Source organism: Sorghum bicolor, chromosome 3 (genome assembly GCF_000003195.3).
Source record: "Sorghum bicolor cultivar BTx623 chromosome 3, Sorghum_bicolor_NCBIv3, whole genome shotgun sequence".
NCBI classification, from domain to species: Eukaryota; Viridiplantae; Streptophyta; class Magnoliopsida; order Poales; family Poaceae; genus Sorghum; species Sorghum bicolor.
The window spans coordinates 64,222,230-64,238,122 of record NC_012872.2 but is presented as its reverse complement, the minus strand read 5'-3'; the positions used below and the strand labels follow the sequence as shown (position 1 = coordinate 64,238,122).

The following is a 15,893-nucleotide window of genomic DNA, read 5'->3' as shown; positions in this document are numbered from 1 at the left end:
TTAAGTTAAACAAGCTTGACTAAAGACTTTATAATTTTAAAAAGGAGGGACGAGGGAGCGATAAGAAGGGCTTGACAGGATAAAATCATTGCGGAAGCAGCTAGGGGTAGGTAGGAAGGAAGAAGAAGACGAAGTCAGTAGGCTCAACAAGGGCATGAGTAGTAGGGGCAAAGTGGTGGACCGTCTCGGCGGGGTGGAATGTTGTGGTTTGTGCAGATTTCGGAAGCACAAGCAAGGTCTTTCGCGCCATCGAGGATGACCGACTATGAGGCTGGGGCATATGGGCAACCCAATGCGAGGCTGGCAGGACATCGCATGGTGCTTGGAGTGGATAGGGTTCAACAACTAAATCTAAGCTTTGCGTGACTGAATCTTTAGCGAGACGAGGCGACGACCTAAACACTTGCTGAATTTAGAGTAGAAGGGTTGCACCATTTGAGTAGGAGGGCGGTGGACTCGCCGAGTAGGAGGGCGGCAGTGCTCGAGTGACACTTAAACGATGGGAGGTGAGTAAATATGGTCCAAAAGCTGGTGGAAGCCATCCGATATGGCCATATGAGCTTTGGAGCTTCTTGTTAAATTTGGCTTTTCTGGACTTTGATGGGAGGTGAGTTACTGAAGCTAGCTGTTTGTTTGAGCTTCTATCGAGACGGCCACCAAACTAAGGTTCTCTTTAGATTGCGGGATTTTTTTTTTTACTTTTTTGCATTTTTTATATAAATAAACTGATTTTTATGAGATTCCTACATAATCTAGGCCTTGTTTAGTTCCTAAAAAATTTTATAAAATTTTTCAGATTTTCCATCACATCGAATCTTTAGACGTATGCATGAAGTATTAAATATAAATAAAAATAAAAACTAATTGCACAGTTTGGTCGGAATTCACAAGACGAACCTTTTGAGCCTAGTTAGTCTATAATTAGATAATATTTGTCAAATACAAATAAAAGTGTTATTATTCCTATTTTGTAAATTTTTTTGGAAGTAAACAAATCCCTAGTGAAATTTCTGCATTCAAAAGCGCATCGAGATACAGCACATTCGTGCCAGGTTGCCAGCCAGCCCGGGCCAGCCATGGTCCTCCTAACCGAGCAACCGGAGAACCAAAAAGAGGAGGCGGAGGTCGGGTGGACTGCTGGATCCAACGGACAGAAATGCCTCAACTGCTACATCCGACGGATACGAATTCGCGTGACGGCAACCAGAGAAACAAGCTTTTTTCGATCCAAAGGTCAAATCCTCCTCCTTTCGGCAAGACGGGAACTCGCCCCTCGCTCGGCTCCCCACGCGCCAGCAGCGGGCAGTAAACAGCCTCCGTCCGTCGCCTCTTCCTGGAGTCCGGCGCCGCCCGCCCTCCTCTCTTTTATTGTGCTGATGATGGAACTGGATCCTCGCCTCTACGAGAACGTCGTACGTTCATTCTACACGCGCTGCCTTCTTTGTCCGACCGTGCAATTATTTTGTTTTCCTTAATTACCTGACGCCTGGCTGGATTAGATTTGTTCTTGCGCGACTCTGTGTTCATATGTTTGTACGCGAGGATGGTATGGTTACGATTATTTTTTGGGAGCTACGGGTTACTTTCCATTTTTTTTAGTGTTTGGGCTAGCGGATGGCCGGGTGCGCTCGTGTTAGGGTTTCTAAATTGGATTGGGCGGAAGCTGGCTTTCTAGTGAGAAGCGTGGTTCTGTAATGAAGAGAATTTTGAAGCTTTGTCATTGAGGTGGGTTGGGATCCAACAGCAGAGTCTTAAGGTGAAATCTGCCTCTTGGCAGGGGCGGCAAGCTCAGTTGGTATTTAGTGGATAACTATGTTGGGAGCAATGCTGCAGGCAACTCAATTGCTGGAGAATGTAGCGCAAATAGCTGAACCACTTCATAAATCTTGTTCTTTTTTAAGGAAATAGTGGAGTTAGGTCAATAGTTATTCCTTTGTGGAAAGAAGACAAAAGAGCCTCATCACCAAGGATGATGAGCCATATCATCATATTACTGGTTTATTCCCCCACAATCAACAAATCTGGCATCCGAAGCTGGCCAAACACCTGTGCCAAATGTCTTATCTGAATTGTGTTTCTGGCCTAAATTGAGCATTGGTCCATGTCACCTGCTCATGGATGTCCTTGCATTTGTTTATTTTTTCCAGCACCATAAGATGATTCATCCACACCACCTTTTCCCAAGCTGTTATCGTACTAGTTCGCATTACCTCAAAGTCACTACCACTTTCATCCTATGTCACTCAACGTGCGGCTCATATGGGCATATGGATCTGCCCTTAGTGTTGACCCAACCATGTATATTTATGGCATAGCCATGCTCCACGCCAACTGTGCCAACAGCTTCATGTTCTACCCTTTGTCGTTCTTTTCTATTAAGGGGATTAATTACTACTGCCTTTTGCTGGATAACTGGATTAATGCAAACTATACCATCAACTTTGTTAAGCTGTCGAATGTTATTGACATAAATTTCTCCCTACTGCAGTCTGTCAGCGACAACGATGTCCGAAACATAGTTCTATCTTATCTTATGCACAACTGTTTTAAAGAGACGGCAGAGACATTCCTATCTAGCACCGGGTTGAAGTTACCTGTCGACTATACAGTGGATGTGGATAAGCGTAAAGGTATTTATTTGCAGGTCAATACTGAATCTTTTCTACATTATATTTTTGGGGAACGTTTTACTTGTCATATCGCATCTTGAAGTGTTTTTTGTATGTTTTGATAAATTTACTGCAATCTTTCTTTGGCCAAATTGCCTGTGGACCACTATTTTGAACTCAGTTCCACCTTGGATTACTTGCTCCATCTAGCACTCTAGCACTGAGCCACACAACTAAAAAGGAATGGTTCAGAATTTCAGATCATACCGGGATCCTGTCCGCTGTTTTGCTCTGTAAATTGGTTTTTCTCCAGCAGTCTTCCTTCCAGTTGCCATCAAGAACTCCTGCCTGAGTGCAACTCCTCTTTCTTTCTGCTCTACGCCGCTAACCCCTGTGGTTTGTTGCACTTTGACTGTTGTGGGCAAAGGGCAAGCTCCTACATAACCGCAGGCTCTCGCATCTGACATCCCCTTTAGATGAAGGAAAACACTCTGACCTCTTGCATCAACCGATGCATACGGTCAACTCCTCAGGGTTGTTCATTTGCACGGTCACCAGGTGAGGGTTTAGGCTGCATGATCGGGCGGGGAGGGGGGCAGGGTGGGGAGTGCTTAGCTATGGGAAGGGGTTCTCAGGGTGGAGAAGAGGCTTCAGGCATATGATGCAGTGGTGGGGCATGGGAACTCTAGCTGTGAGAGGAAGAGTCTGTGGAATGGTGAGCCACTGCGTTCACGATGGCGGAGGTGCTAGAGCTTCGTGTGGCTGTGGAGGATAGCTCGTCCATGGTCTTGTTCTTGTAGCCTAGCCTGTATTTGGTGGTGCTGCTCCTCTGCCTTGCATGGGAGCCCGGCACTATCTGGCCCAACAACAGGGAGCAGCCAGTGGGGAAGGGAAGAGAGAAGAAGACATTGGGGAGGACCAGGTCGCATATGACCTGTTGGATTTGAACCGTATGACATAGTGTTGTAATGGCACAAAGACAGGGAACAAATCTAGACATGAGAGCCTAGCCCATTCTCGCCCAACAACAGGGAGCAGCCAGTAGGGAAGAGAAGTTAGGAGGAGAAGATCTGCTCTGAGCTGTTGGATTTGAAAATCGTATGGCATAGTATTGTAAGTAACAGCACAAAGACAAGGAACATATCAGTGTTAAATAGTAATCCGGATCTGGAGTGCTACATGAGCAATCTGGCCATACAAAAGAAACAAAGGTCAGGAAGTGTACAGAAGGAAACAACTAATAAGAAAGGGTAAAAACAGAATTAGACTATAAAACTGACAAAGAAACTAAAGGCTAACTTACCAAATTAACATGTACATGGCAATAAATAAATAAATAAAATAAATAAAAAAAAGGAAAGAGAAGAACATTACGAAGATTCCATCCAAAGCTAAAACTAGAAGTGAACCCATTATTAAGTGTGCATGCTCATTTCATCTTTGAAGAGGTACACCAGCAGTTAAATGAGGGTCTAATCCTATAAAAAAAATCTGGGCATTTCTTTTTAGATCTTCATATTCATATGTACCCTTCTGTTTATGGTTTTGAAGTTAATAGTAGATGTTTAGTAGTATTATGATCACTTGTATGTGTTCTTGGAAGAAAACTTTTATCACTTCACTACGGCTATTATTGTCAACCAGTAATTCATCCAATTGAAGTGATCTTGCCTAATTAACAATTGGAGCCATCTCCATTCAAGGATTATAGTTTACCATGACATTTTATCACTGACACTAGTGATTGGATATGATCTGTTGCACACCAATGCAAAATGCCAGTTCCATTCAAATTTTACCAGAATAATAGCCTGTTCTAATAGGGAAGTCCTATATCTTAAAATTAATTCATCAAGTTGATGAGAAAATTCATGGACGTTCTATTGGGCCCTACTCACTTGTTACCCAACAACCCTTTAGAGGAAAGAGTTAGCGATGGGTTAGCCGAAAATCTTAGTTTATCAGAAGCTTGGTCTAAAATTCCCGAAAAATTAGCCTTTTATGATTATATTGGTAATAATCCAGCAAAGGGGGGATTATTCAGAGCAGGCTCAATGGACAATGGGGATGGCATAGCTGTTGGATGGTTAGGACATCCGGTCTTTAGAGATAAAGAAGGACGCGAGCTTTTTGTACGTCGTATGCCTACTTTTTCTGAAACATTTCCTGTATTGAACGAATAAAAGTGGTTTATAAATTTTAATCTTTCGTAATGTTCATTCAATAGGTAATGGGTGATTCATATATAAAATATTCTTGCATTTTTTTTCAATCTTTCCTGGCCATGTTTTACCTCAGCATATAATTAACTGTAACTTTTTCTTTCAAACTGCAACTTTAAAGTTAATTGTTCTTTAGGACATTGTATGAAATAGCTGTGATTCAAATGGATATTTGATGTCTTCCATTTAATTCATCATAGGTCATGAACACATAAAATCACAAAAGTTTGATATTTGAGTATTTATATCCCTAGTTATCTGATGATAGCATTGTTTGTTTCTAATAGCCTTGATTTCCTTTCAGCAATTTTTAATTTTGTGCTAGAAGGGAATGCCCTTAAGGCCATAGAGCTGACAAAAGAAATGGCACCTAACTTGCTAGAGAATGATATGGATCTACATTTTGATCTTCTAAGTCTCCACTTCATTGAGCTAGTTCGTTCCAGAAAATGGTGAGTTTTGTGAAATTTAATTAGGAAAGGTGGAAAAATTATTTTTACATTCTTTTTATTAACCTGGCTATTTTGGCTGCAGCACAGAAGCTCTTGAGTTTGGCCAGAAAAAATTGACATCATTTGGGAAGGTTCCCAAGTATGTTGAGAAACTAGAGGTACTTTTTCCCCCTTAAACCTACATGTCTCAGGACCCTTCTGCCAGTTAAAACGAATTTTATTTTAACATAGAAGACCAATGGATTAGTTACTTGTTTCAGATGTTTAATTGCTACTATTATTATAGAAGGATATTAAAATCCAAGTTTTCATTGTACAGGACTTTATGGCCCTCCTGGCTTATGAAGAGCCTGAGAAGTCACCTATGTTTCATCTACTAAGCCCAGATCACAGGCAGAATGTTGCAGATAGCTTGAATCGTGCTGTCCTTGGTATGCTATAGATATCATGGTTAGCTCTTGCCATCATAAGCTTTATTTCCCATGATCTGATTGATCTTCCTTTATGATTAATGGTAGCACATGCTAATCTTCCGGCATATTCATCATTGGAAAGAGTGGTACAGCAAGCGACCGTGGTTAGACAATACCTACAGCAGGAAGTTGGCAAGGTAATGTCGCTAAGTACTTGTTGGCAAATGATTTGGTATCATATCTTGTTAATTTTCACTTGTAGTTTGTTCTCATTGTTAATGTCCTCTGGTGATGCTATATGATGTTCAATGAGAGGGCTGATTTCATAACTTTTGTTCTCAAGTTCTCCCTGCTCACCAGTCCACTTAAATTCAAATGTTAGTTTTGGTATTCTACATCTTGCTGCATACATAACATTTGGAACTCTTCGAGCAGGATTCTTACCCACCATTTTCTTTGAAGGCCTTTCTGAGCAAGTAAAAGCGCAAATGGTCAATTCTTCAGAAAGGGTATCACCTCTGCAGGCCATCAGGCACATGTACCCTTACGGAGTGCATAAACGATGAAGCAGTTTATACAAAACGTGTTCTTGGCACCGCTTATACAGTTGCAATGGTGTAGTACTTTGAAGGAGGATGCTGTACTGTATGTGGTCTGCTTCCTTGATTTGCATTTTGTTTCACGTGTCTCTCTACCTTAGACATGACAAAAGCATGTACATATGACCTGTTGAGCCATTCTGTGCGTTCGTTCTGTGAGCTCAGTCTCATTCGGTTTGCTGTGTGGTATGTGTTGTTTAAAAAAAGCATGTGCATATGCGGGCTGTGCAGAGGCTAACGGTTATAATAAGCTGTGCTGTTTTTTTCCCCGTAGTATAGTGTAATGTATCTTAAATGAACTACAAACATGCATCAATCTATTTCGAAATACTACTCTGATACTACATCCTTTCTAAGATCTAAATTATAATTCACTTAGGCTTTATTCTAACTTATTTTAACTTCTATGATATTTATACATAAATTTTCAAACATCTGGAGCATCAAATTAGTTTTATTCAATTCTTCATCAAATATATGTTATCAAAGTATTTACTTCACTTGTAGATGTTGATATATATTTTTTTTAAAACAAAACTTTATCAAAGTTAGAGAAGTTTGAACCAAAGTCAACTATAATTTGCAACTGGGAATCAAAGTCAACTATAGTTCGGAACGGGAGAGTAGCACTCAACAGACACTCGCTAATCACATCATTAATGTGGCCTTGCTGGCAGTGAAGCCTGATTCAAGCTTCGACTTCGATCATATGGCTTGCCTACGAATAACCTTTTTCATTGACTTTTTCAAAACTATATTTCAAATGTATTTGTTAAATTTGGAATTTGTAGTGATAAATACTAAAAATTCCAAAACAGATTCCCCTCATCTCGAATGACCCCTTAATCATTGTGTACTGCCTTGCTCACCATTTTTAGTGTAAGTAAAACCTGAATTTCGAAAAGAGAACTACATGTTGGGGGAAACAGAATAAAGGCGGTGTGGCCGGCTGCTTTGGCTGTGGAGCACTGATGCAAAGTTGGTGGTAAAAGTGACATCTGAGAGCGAGCGGTGGCAAACAGGTTACCACTTGTGACGGCGGTAGTGAATGGACCCAAGAGATTTCAGCGATCACCGATGCCAGCGAATAGCTTTCAGGTTTCTTCAACCGTTAGTGCTGTTGCCGGCTTGTGAAATTGTGACGGCTCCATGTCCGTGCCTGCTCTTTTTCTAGGACTCTGTTCTGCATATTCCTCTATAAATAGACGGATGACTTGTTCCTTGTCTTCCTGGTTAGCTCATCACTCATCAGCCATCACTATGAACCACTTGGTACAGTGTTAAATCTCTCGGTGATCAGGTGATTGGGCTTTGTTTCGACAGCGGAACATGGTACCACCTCCTTCCTGTTTCTTGGACGATTAGACTGTTTTTACCTTTATGCATGTTTTGTTAGTCGTTCATATGCTGAAAACAAGTGGAGGAAAGGAAGATCTTTTGATGCAATCGGTTGGTCGGGAAGAGCTTTTGCATATCTGTACTCTTCGGAAACGATGTTCTAGAGATGTTCAAGATCTGGATTGCTTAAATTTCGAATGGGTCGATTAGCTATATCTTATGCGATCAGATTGACATCTTATATATTTACTCCGTATATAAATATGAAAAATCTATCCAAAAATTTTCTATTGCTCAACCAGACAGTAGTTCGCTCGCAATGTTTGGGAGAAGTCAGACAATAGATCTTATATATTTGCTCAACATTGACAAGGGAAGCACCCTAAAAGCATTCATGTCCTTTCTTCTTATTTTGGTTAGAAGAGTCAAGAGCGGCACTTTTTTTTGAGGGATCAAGAGGGGCATATATTGATTAGAGTGATCAGGGAGGGCACAATATTTTTGTTTGATGATGCATCATGAGCAGAACAATCTAATTTTAGATGCCCCTTATCTTTCTATGCAAATCTCAACTTGTATGTGTTAAACAGAACTTCAGAGGTTCCTCCGGGAAGAATTCAATGAGGGTCGGGCCATGGGGAGGTCTAGGAGGAGATCCATGGGACGATGGTATTAACTCCGGAGTGCGCCAGATCATCATCAGTCATGGTGCGGCCATTTATTCCAAACAGTTCGAGTATGACCTGAGAGGAAGCTTAGTCTGGTCAGAGAAGCATGGGACTAGTGGTGGAAGCTCAAAAACTGATCAGGTTCGATTTGCTAGTTTCCTATTACTGTTAGGCTGCTGTGATATACATAGAAATATTAGCACTATTATATATAAGATAAGATGGCAGTATTGTCAAATATCTACTTGCACAAGTTTGTACAGTGAGCTCTGTTGTTGTTTGGATATTTGACAATGATCTAAAACATTTGAGGTGCAAACAACATCTGCCATTTGTTTTGTAAAACAGTAGATATGCATTCAGTTTTCTTATGGTTTGCTAATAACACAAACCTTCATTATTTTTGTACAGTTAGACAAAACTAATCTTTGATTGGACAGTTCTTGTAATTTGTTCAATAGATAAGTACAACATGTTAGTTTTACTGTAATGTGACCATTAAAAATGTGTACGTTTCCAACAGGTGAAACTTAATTACCCTGAGGAAGTTCTCACATCTATCAGTGGCTGCTATGGTGCCCTGGGAGCTTCAGTTGTCATAAGATCACTTACCTTTGAGAGCAACTGCTCCAAGTACGGGCCTTTTGGCACCGAGCAAGGGACATCCTTCTCACTCCCGGTGTTCACCGGCAAGATCGTCGGCTTTCACGGCCGATCCGGAACGTGCCTCCACTCCATAGGTTGCCATCTCAACAAAGAGAACACAACCAAGCTGTCAAAAAATGCGCCAACCATCATAAGATCTTATGACAGGAACGGTCACAGGTATGCAGATAGCAGTGCTGGGTATGACATGATTCTTGCAGTGAAGGACAGAGGTGACAACTACAATGTCCTGGCCAGCAGTGTTCCGAAGGAGCAGTATCCTAATAATCCATCTAAGATGAGCAAGGTATCACCAACGGTACATTGTTATTAAAAAAAATTGAAATGTCTCATATTCAGGGTATTCATTTTCTAGTTATAGTAACTGTAGCTACAAAAGCCAATTCAGGTTGTGAATTTTACACTGCAGATGGTATCAATTCCAAGTTTCCACTCGGATAATGGGACCATGACTATAAGCACTCCAGTGAGATTTGGTCCCTGGTGGAAACAGTGGTACCATATTTGATGATGGAATATACACCAGTGTCCAACAAGTCAATTTAACCCAGGGACTAGGGATACCTTCCATGAAGGTTCCCTTCGATCGCAACGGACAGGCCATATGATGTTCAATGTGAGGGCTGATTTCGTATCTTCTGTTCTCAAGTTCTCGCTGCTTACCAGTCCACTTGAATTCAACTGTTAGTTTTGGTATTCTACATCTTGCGGCATACATGACATTTGGAACTCTTCGAGCAGGATTCTTACCCACCATTTTCTTTGAAGGCCTCTCTGAGCAAGTAAAAGCGCAAATGGTCAATTCTTCAGAAAAGGTACCACCTCTGCAGGCCATCAGGCACATGTACCCTTACGGAGTGCATAACCGATGAAGCAGTTTATACAAAACGTGTTCTTGCCACCACTTATACAGTTGCAATGGTTTAGTACTTTGAAAGGAGGATGCTGTACTGTATGTGGTCTGCTTCCTTGATTGACATTTTGTTTCACGTCTCTCTACCTTGATATGACAAAAGCATGTACATATGACCTGTTGAGCTATTCTGTGCATTCGTTCCATAAGCTCAGTTTGATTCGGTTTGCTGTGTGGTATGTGTTGTAATTGGTCCTTTACTACTACATGTCCGCCTATGCAGGCTGTGCAGAGCTAGGGGTAGTCCGAACTCTGAATGGATGCGTTCGTAACGGCGATGGTATTTGCGATGAAAGTAGTAGAGCTGTGCTGTCTCAACGCCCCCCCCCCCCCCCTCCCCACCCACCCACCCACACGTACTGTAACGTATCTTAAATGAACTACAAACATGCATCAATCTATTTCGAAATACCACCCTGACACTACTTCCTTTCTAGGATCTAAATTATAGTTCACTTTGGCTTTGTTCTAACTTATTTTAACTTCTATCATATTTACACATAAATTTTCCTCCAGTTGCTACTGTCTTGCAAGTCGACTGCTGAGCTTTGGCGATCAAGATTCAAAACGAAGAAGAAGCATGTGAGCTTTTTGAAATGGCTAGGCTTGGCTAGATTTTGTACACAGCTCGTGTTTCAATGAAATTGAAATTGTAATTTTGTACTTGGGGCCGTTTTGGGCCATCTTATTTATATAAATTCAGGTGAGGAACGTCCCCGTCCCCCCCCCCCCTCCCCCCTGACTTTAAAAAAATATATAAATTTTCAAACATCTAGAGCATCAAATTAGTTTTATTCAACTCTTCATCAAATATATGTTGTACTTATTTCACTCGTAGATGTTGATTTTTTTTAACAAAACTTGATCAAAGTTGGAGAAGTTTGAACCAAAGTCAACTATAATTTGCAACTGGGAATCAAAGTCAACTATAGTTTGCAACTGGGAGAGTAGCACTCAATATGCATTGGACACTCGCTAACAACATCATTAGTGTGGCCAGAGCATCTCTAAAGGCTTTGGCAAATTGACTTGGCATTTGTTGTTGTTTGCAAACTCCCATAACAAAATGCAAAGAATAAAAATAGGCCATCTCCAAGGGAATTGATATTTGGACTTGGCAAAGGATAAAAATAGGAGGTCTCCAGGCGCTCGCGCTTTCCTTGCGCATGACTTTGCACGCGTGATCAGATTTGCAAAGCCGTCTACAACTTGGCATTTTTGCCAAGTTTGCTTCCTTATTTACCAAGTTGTCCAAATTGCAAACTCCAAATACAAAACCGTTGGATACTCCTTTTGGAGCTTTTTGGCAAATTACTCAAATGCAAATCTCAAATGCAAAACCCTTGGAGATGCTCGCAGCGAAGCCTGATTCAAGCTTCGATCACATGGCTTGCCTACGAATAACCTTTCTCATCGACTTTTCCAAAACTATACTTGAAATCCGTTTGTTAAATTTGGAATTTGTAGTGATAAATACTAAAAATCCCAAAACAGATTCCCCTCATCTCGAGTGACCCCTTAATCATTCTGTACTGCCTTGCTCACCATTTTCAGTGTAACTAAAACCCGAATTTCGAAAAGAGAACCACATGTTGGGGGAAACAGAATAAAGGGGGTGCGGCGGGCTGCTTTGGCTGTGCGTCGCCAACGCCAACGCCAGGACAGCACTGATGCAAAGTTGATGGTAAAAGTGGGATCTGAGAGCGAGCGGTGGCAAACAGATTGCCGCTTACCGGCATCGTTTCTTTCGGCCTCTCAGTAGTGAATGAACCCAAGAGATTTCAACGATCACCGATGTCAGCGAATCGAGTTCTTCGGTAGCTTTCAGGTTTCTTGAACCGTTAGTGCTGCTGCCAGCTTGTGAAATTGTGACGGCTCCATGTCCGTGCCTGCTCTTTTTGTGGGACTCTGTTCTGCGTGTTCGTTCCTCTATAAATAGACGGATGACTTGTTCCTTGTCTTCCTGGTAAGCTCATCATCAACCATCACTACGAACCACTTGGTACAGTGTTAATTCTCTCGGTGATCAAGTGTTTGGGCTTTGTTTTTTCCTGCAGAACATGGTACCACCTCCTTCCTGTTTCTTGGACGATTGGACTGTTTTTACCTGTATGCGTTTTGTTAGCCGTTCATATGCTGAGAACAAGTGAAGGAAGCTCGTTTGATGCAATCTGTTGGTCGGGAAGAGCTTTTGCATATCTGTACCGTTTAGAAATGATGTTCTAAAATTGTTCAGGATATAAGATGTTCTAAATTTCGAATGAGTAGATTAGCTATGTCTTATGGGATCAGATTGACATCTTATATTTATATAAAATATGAAAAATCTATCCAAAAGTTTTCTATTGCTCAACCAGACCATAGTTCGCTCGCAATGTCTAGGAGAACTATGGTCTGACTTCACCTAGACATTGCGAGCCAACTATGGGTGGTTCAGCGTGCTAAAAGGATTCCTGTCCATCCATCTAATTTCGATTAGAAGAGTGGCATATATTGATTAGAGTGATCAGGGATGGCACTATTTTAGTCTGATGATGCATCATGAGCTGAACATTCTGATTTTAGTTGCTCCTTATTATCTTCGATGGAAATCTCAATGTGTTTGTGTTGAACAGAACTTCAAAGGTTCATCTGGGAAGAATTTAATGACGATCGGGCCATGGGGAGGTCTAGGAGGAGATCTATGGGACGATGGTGTTAACTCTGCAGTGTGCCAGATCATTATCAGTCATGGTGCGGCCATTGATTCCATACAGTTCGAGTATGAGCTGAGAGGAGGCTTAGTCTGGTCAGAGAAGCATGGGACTAGTGATGGAGGCTCAAAAACTGATCAGGTTCGGTTTACTAGTTTCCTGTTACTATTAGGCTGCTGTGATATTTGAAGCCTATACATAGAAATAATAGCACTTATTATATATATATAAGATACATTAGATAAGATGGCAGTACTGTCTACTTGCACAAGTTGGTACAGTGAACTCTGTTGTTGTTTGGATATTTGACAGTGATATCAAACATTTGAGATGCAAACAAGTTGCCATTGGTTTTGTGGAAGAGTAGACTCATTCAGTTTTTTTATAGTGTGCTAATAAAATATGCCTTCGTTTTTGTACAGTTAGACAAAACTGGTCTTTTGATTAGACAGTTCTTGCAATTCGCTCAGTTGTTGAGTGTAACATGTTAGTTTTACTGATACAATGTGTACGTTTCCAACAGGTGAAACTTAACTACCCTGAGGAAGTTCTCACATCTATCAGTGGCTGCTATGGTGCAGTGGGATCTTCAGTTGTCATAAGATCACTTACCTTTGAGAGCAACTGCTCCAAGTACGGGCCTTTTGGCACCGAGCAAGGGACATCCTTCTCACTCCCCATGTTCAGCGGCAAAATTGTCGGCTTTCACGGCCGTTCCGGATCGTGCCTCCACTCCATAGGCTGTCATCTCAACAAAGAGAACACAACTAAGCTGTCAAAAAATGCGCCGTCTGCGCTTCGGAGCATCACAAGATCTTTTGACAGGAACGGGCACAGGTATGCAGATAGAAGTGCTGGGTATGACATGGTTCTTGCAGTGAAGGACAGAGGTGACAACTACAATGTCCTTACTAGCAGTCTTCCAAAGGAGCAGTATCCTAATCCATCTAAGATGAGCAAGGTATCACCAACAATGCATTGTTATAAAAAAATTGAATAATGGTACCAATTCCTTTGTATATCCATTTTCTAGTTATAGAAATTGTAGCACAAAAGGCATATTCAGATTGTGAATTTTACACTGCAGATGGTATCAATTCCAAGTTTCTACTCGGATAATGGGACCATGACTATAAGCACTCCAGTGAGGTTTGGTCCCTGGGGTGGAAATGGTGGTACCATATTTGATGATGGAATATACACTGGTGTCCGACAAATCAATTTAACACGGGGACTAGGGATATCTTCCATGAAGGTTCTCTATGATCGTAACGGACAGGCCATATGGGGTGACAAGCGTGGAGTCAGTGGGGGTGCTAGACCTGAAAAGGTGATGCAGTTTCAGCATCATTGTTATTTGGTTCTCAGTTACATATCAACACTAGTTGTAGTACTCCTATATGATAACATGAGAATTTTGTTTGGCAGGTTGTATTCGATTTTCCATCAGAGATCTTGACTCATATAACCGGTTACTTTGGCTCCACGATGATTATGGGTCCGACGGTGATCAAATCACTCACATTCCACACAACAAAGAAGAGCCATGGACCATTTGGGGACGAACATGGCACCTTCTTCTCCAGCTGTTTGACCGATGGAAGGATAGTAGGATTTCATGGCAGGGCAGGATGGTACATCGACAGCATTGGAGTTCATGTTCTGGAAGGGAAGGTGTTGTCACAGAGAGTCGACACAGAATTCGCCGACGCAAGCCCGTCTCGACAGTCTGACATGCTTGCACTAGCACGAAGGGAAATCGGAGACGAGGTAATAACCAATTCCATGAACCGAAATGTTGATGCAAGCAGTGTGTTATTAGCACTGATATGATAAAAAAAATTGTGTTTGGATCTTGTTAATTCTGCTGTACTTCAGGTTACATACGGTGTGGTGAAAGAACCCATACCAATAGGTCCAGGACCATGGGGTGGGGACGGAGGCAAGCCGTGGGACGATGGCGTCTACACTGGCGTCAAACAAATCTACATCATGAGAAGCGATTTCATCGGGTCTGTTCAGATCGAGTATGACAGGAGTGGGCAGTCCATCTGGTCTACCAAGCATGGAAATGGTGGGCAGATAACACACAGGGTAAGTTCAGTATTGTGACACTTGTGAGTACTCACATAAGCTCTCCAAACGATCGAGTTTATGATATATAAAAATGAGTTTAATCACGTTTATGATGTACATGTTTCTCATTAAACGCACATTGTTGCATGCAGATCAAGCTTGACTATCCACACGAGGTGCTGACCTGCATCTACGGGTACTACAACACCTGCGTGGAAGAAGGGCCCAGGGTGTTGAGATCGCTCACCTTCGTCAGCAGCCGAGGGAAGTACGGCCCGTTCGGCGACGAGATCGGGACCTACTTCACCTCCGCTACGACTAAGGGGAAGGTGGTCGGCTTCCATGGCCGGAGCAGCCTCTACTTGGACGCCATTGGAGTGCACATGCAGCACTGGCTGGGAGACATGAAAACTACCACTAGCGCTTCCAACTCCAAGTACTACATCTCTAGGTATCTGTTCTGATCCTGGCTAGTTACCCCGTGGTCTGATGCCAACTGAAGGCTGTGGAGTTAGTACAGTTTGCGGCAAGAAGTTCAGTGATGAGCAGTTCTGAATGATGAGTAATCATATCATGGTGTATTTATTTTTTATTCTTATTACTGGAGCCACTGTGTGCTGGTGACTTGGTGAGTGATTTGTTTGTCTGGTTTGGAGGATTGAGCGTTGTGGGTATCTGGTCACCTTAAACTTGTCAAAGTCTCTGCATTTGATACATTGAACACGATTTGTTAAACAGATTTTGTGCCATCTCATCTCGTTTGTTGTGTTCCGAGGTGCATCTGTCACTTCTCACAAGACATCGAGTCAGTGCTCCGTATTCACTATTCAGATTTCAGACAGACCAGCACACAACATGAGATGTTTGCTAAAGTTTGGCCCTGTGGCTTGAAGCCAACTTGGTAGTGGAGCATGCAAAGGACTAGTGATTCGGGTAGCTGTCGCGGGCTGTGTGACTCGAGCCGGAGAGATTCAGAGAACCAATTTGTGAAGTGGGCGAGGAACAAACAGGCAGTACATTAACATCCATCCAAGTGTCAAGTGTGAAGTGTCTCGCTCTAGCTCAAGCGCTGTACCAAGTGGCAGTCTCTCTCTGAAGTCTGAACTGGTGCAGGCAACTTGCAAGCCTGCACGCAAAAGGCTGCAAGAAGCAAATTGCACGGCTGAAAGCCTGTACAGTGTACAGCAGCCCCTCGATCCATTTGGACCATGTTCCATGTTTCTCCAACAAGACAAGATATACAC

At 42.1% G+C, this 15,893-nt stretch overlaps 3 protein-coding genes across 7 annotated transcripts; all 3 read left to right on the top strand.

Annotated features, from left to right (window-relative positions):
- LOC8079284 (glucose-induced degradation protein 8 homolog) lies at positions 1,066-6,568 on the top strand. Of its 2 annotated transcripts, none has more exons than XM_002458539.2 (7): positions 1,066-1,412; positions 2,489-2,630; positions 5,136-5,283; positions 5,366-5,441; positions 5,603-5,714; positions 5,802-5,893; positions 6,132-6,568. In XM_002458539.2, exons 1-7 carry the CDS (start codon positions 1,077-1,079, stop codon positions 6,174-6,176), a joined length of 951 nt encoding a protein of 316 aa, XP_002458584.2. In that variant the 5' UTR covers positions 1,066-1,076; the 3' UTR covers positions 6,177-6,568. The 2 variants fall into 2 exon arrangements, with proteins under 2 accessions (XP_002458584.2, XP_021312156.1); XM_021456481.1 differs by having other exon boundaries at positions 6,159-6,510.
- On the top strand, positions 7,397-10,043 carry LOC8054696 (jacalin-related lectin 19). Of its 3 annotated transcripts, none has more exons than XR_002451143.1 (5): positions 7,397-7,627; positions 8,224-8,442; positions 8,825-9,253; positions 9,377-9,583; positions 9,736-10,043. XR_002451143.1 is itself a non-coding variant. In XM_021456482.1 (4 exons), the coding sequence occupies exons 1-4, from the start codon at positions 7,625-7,627 to the stop codon at positions 9,473-9,475; spliced, it is 750 nt and encodes a 249-aa protein (XP_021312157.1). In that variant the 5' UTR covers positions 7,397-7,624; the 3' UTR covers positions 9,476-10,043. The 3 variants fall into 3 exon arrangements, 1 of the variants encoding a protein (XP_021312157.1); XR_002451142.1 differs by having other exon boundaries at positions 7,399-7,627; positions 9,709-10,043; XM_021456482.1 differs by having other exon boundaries at positions 9,377-10,043.
- On the top strand, positions 11,569-15,403 carry LOC110433808 (jacalin-related lectin 3). Of its 2 annotated transcripts, XM_021456480.1 has the most exons (8): positions 11,569-11,846; positions 11,938-11,943; positions 12,496-12,714; positions 13,097-13,534; positions 13,661-13,903; positions 14,002-14,343; positions 14,452-14,667; positions 14,802-15,403. In XM_021456480.1, exons 2-8 carry the CDS (start codon positions 11,941-11,943, stop codon positions 15,111-15,113), a joined length of 1,773 nt encoding a protein of 590 aa, XP_021312155.1. In that variant the 5' UTR covers positions 11,569-11,846; positions 11,938-11,940; the 3' UTR covers positions 15,114-15,403. The 2 variants fall into 2 exon arrangements, with proteins under 2 accessions (XP_021312155.1, XP_021312154.1); XM_021456479.1 differs by lacking the exon at positions 11,569-11,846 and having other exon boundaries at positions 11,852-11,943.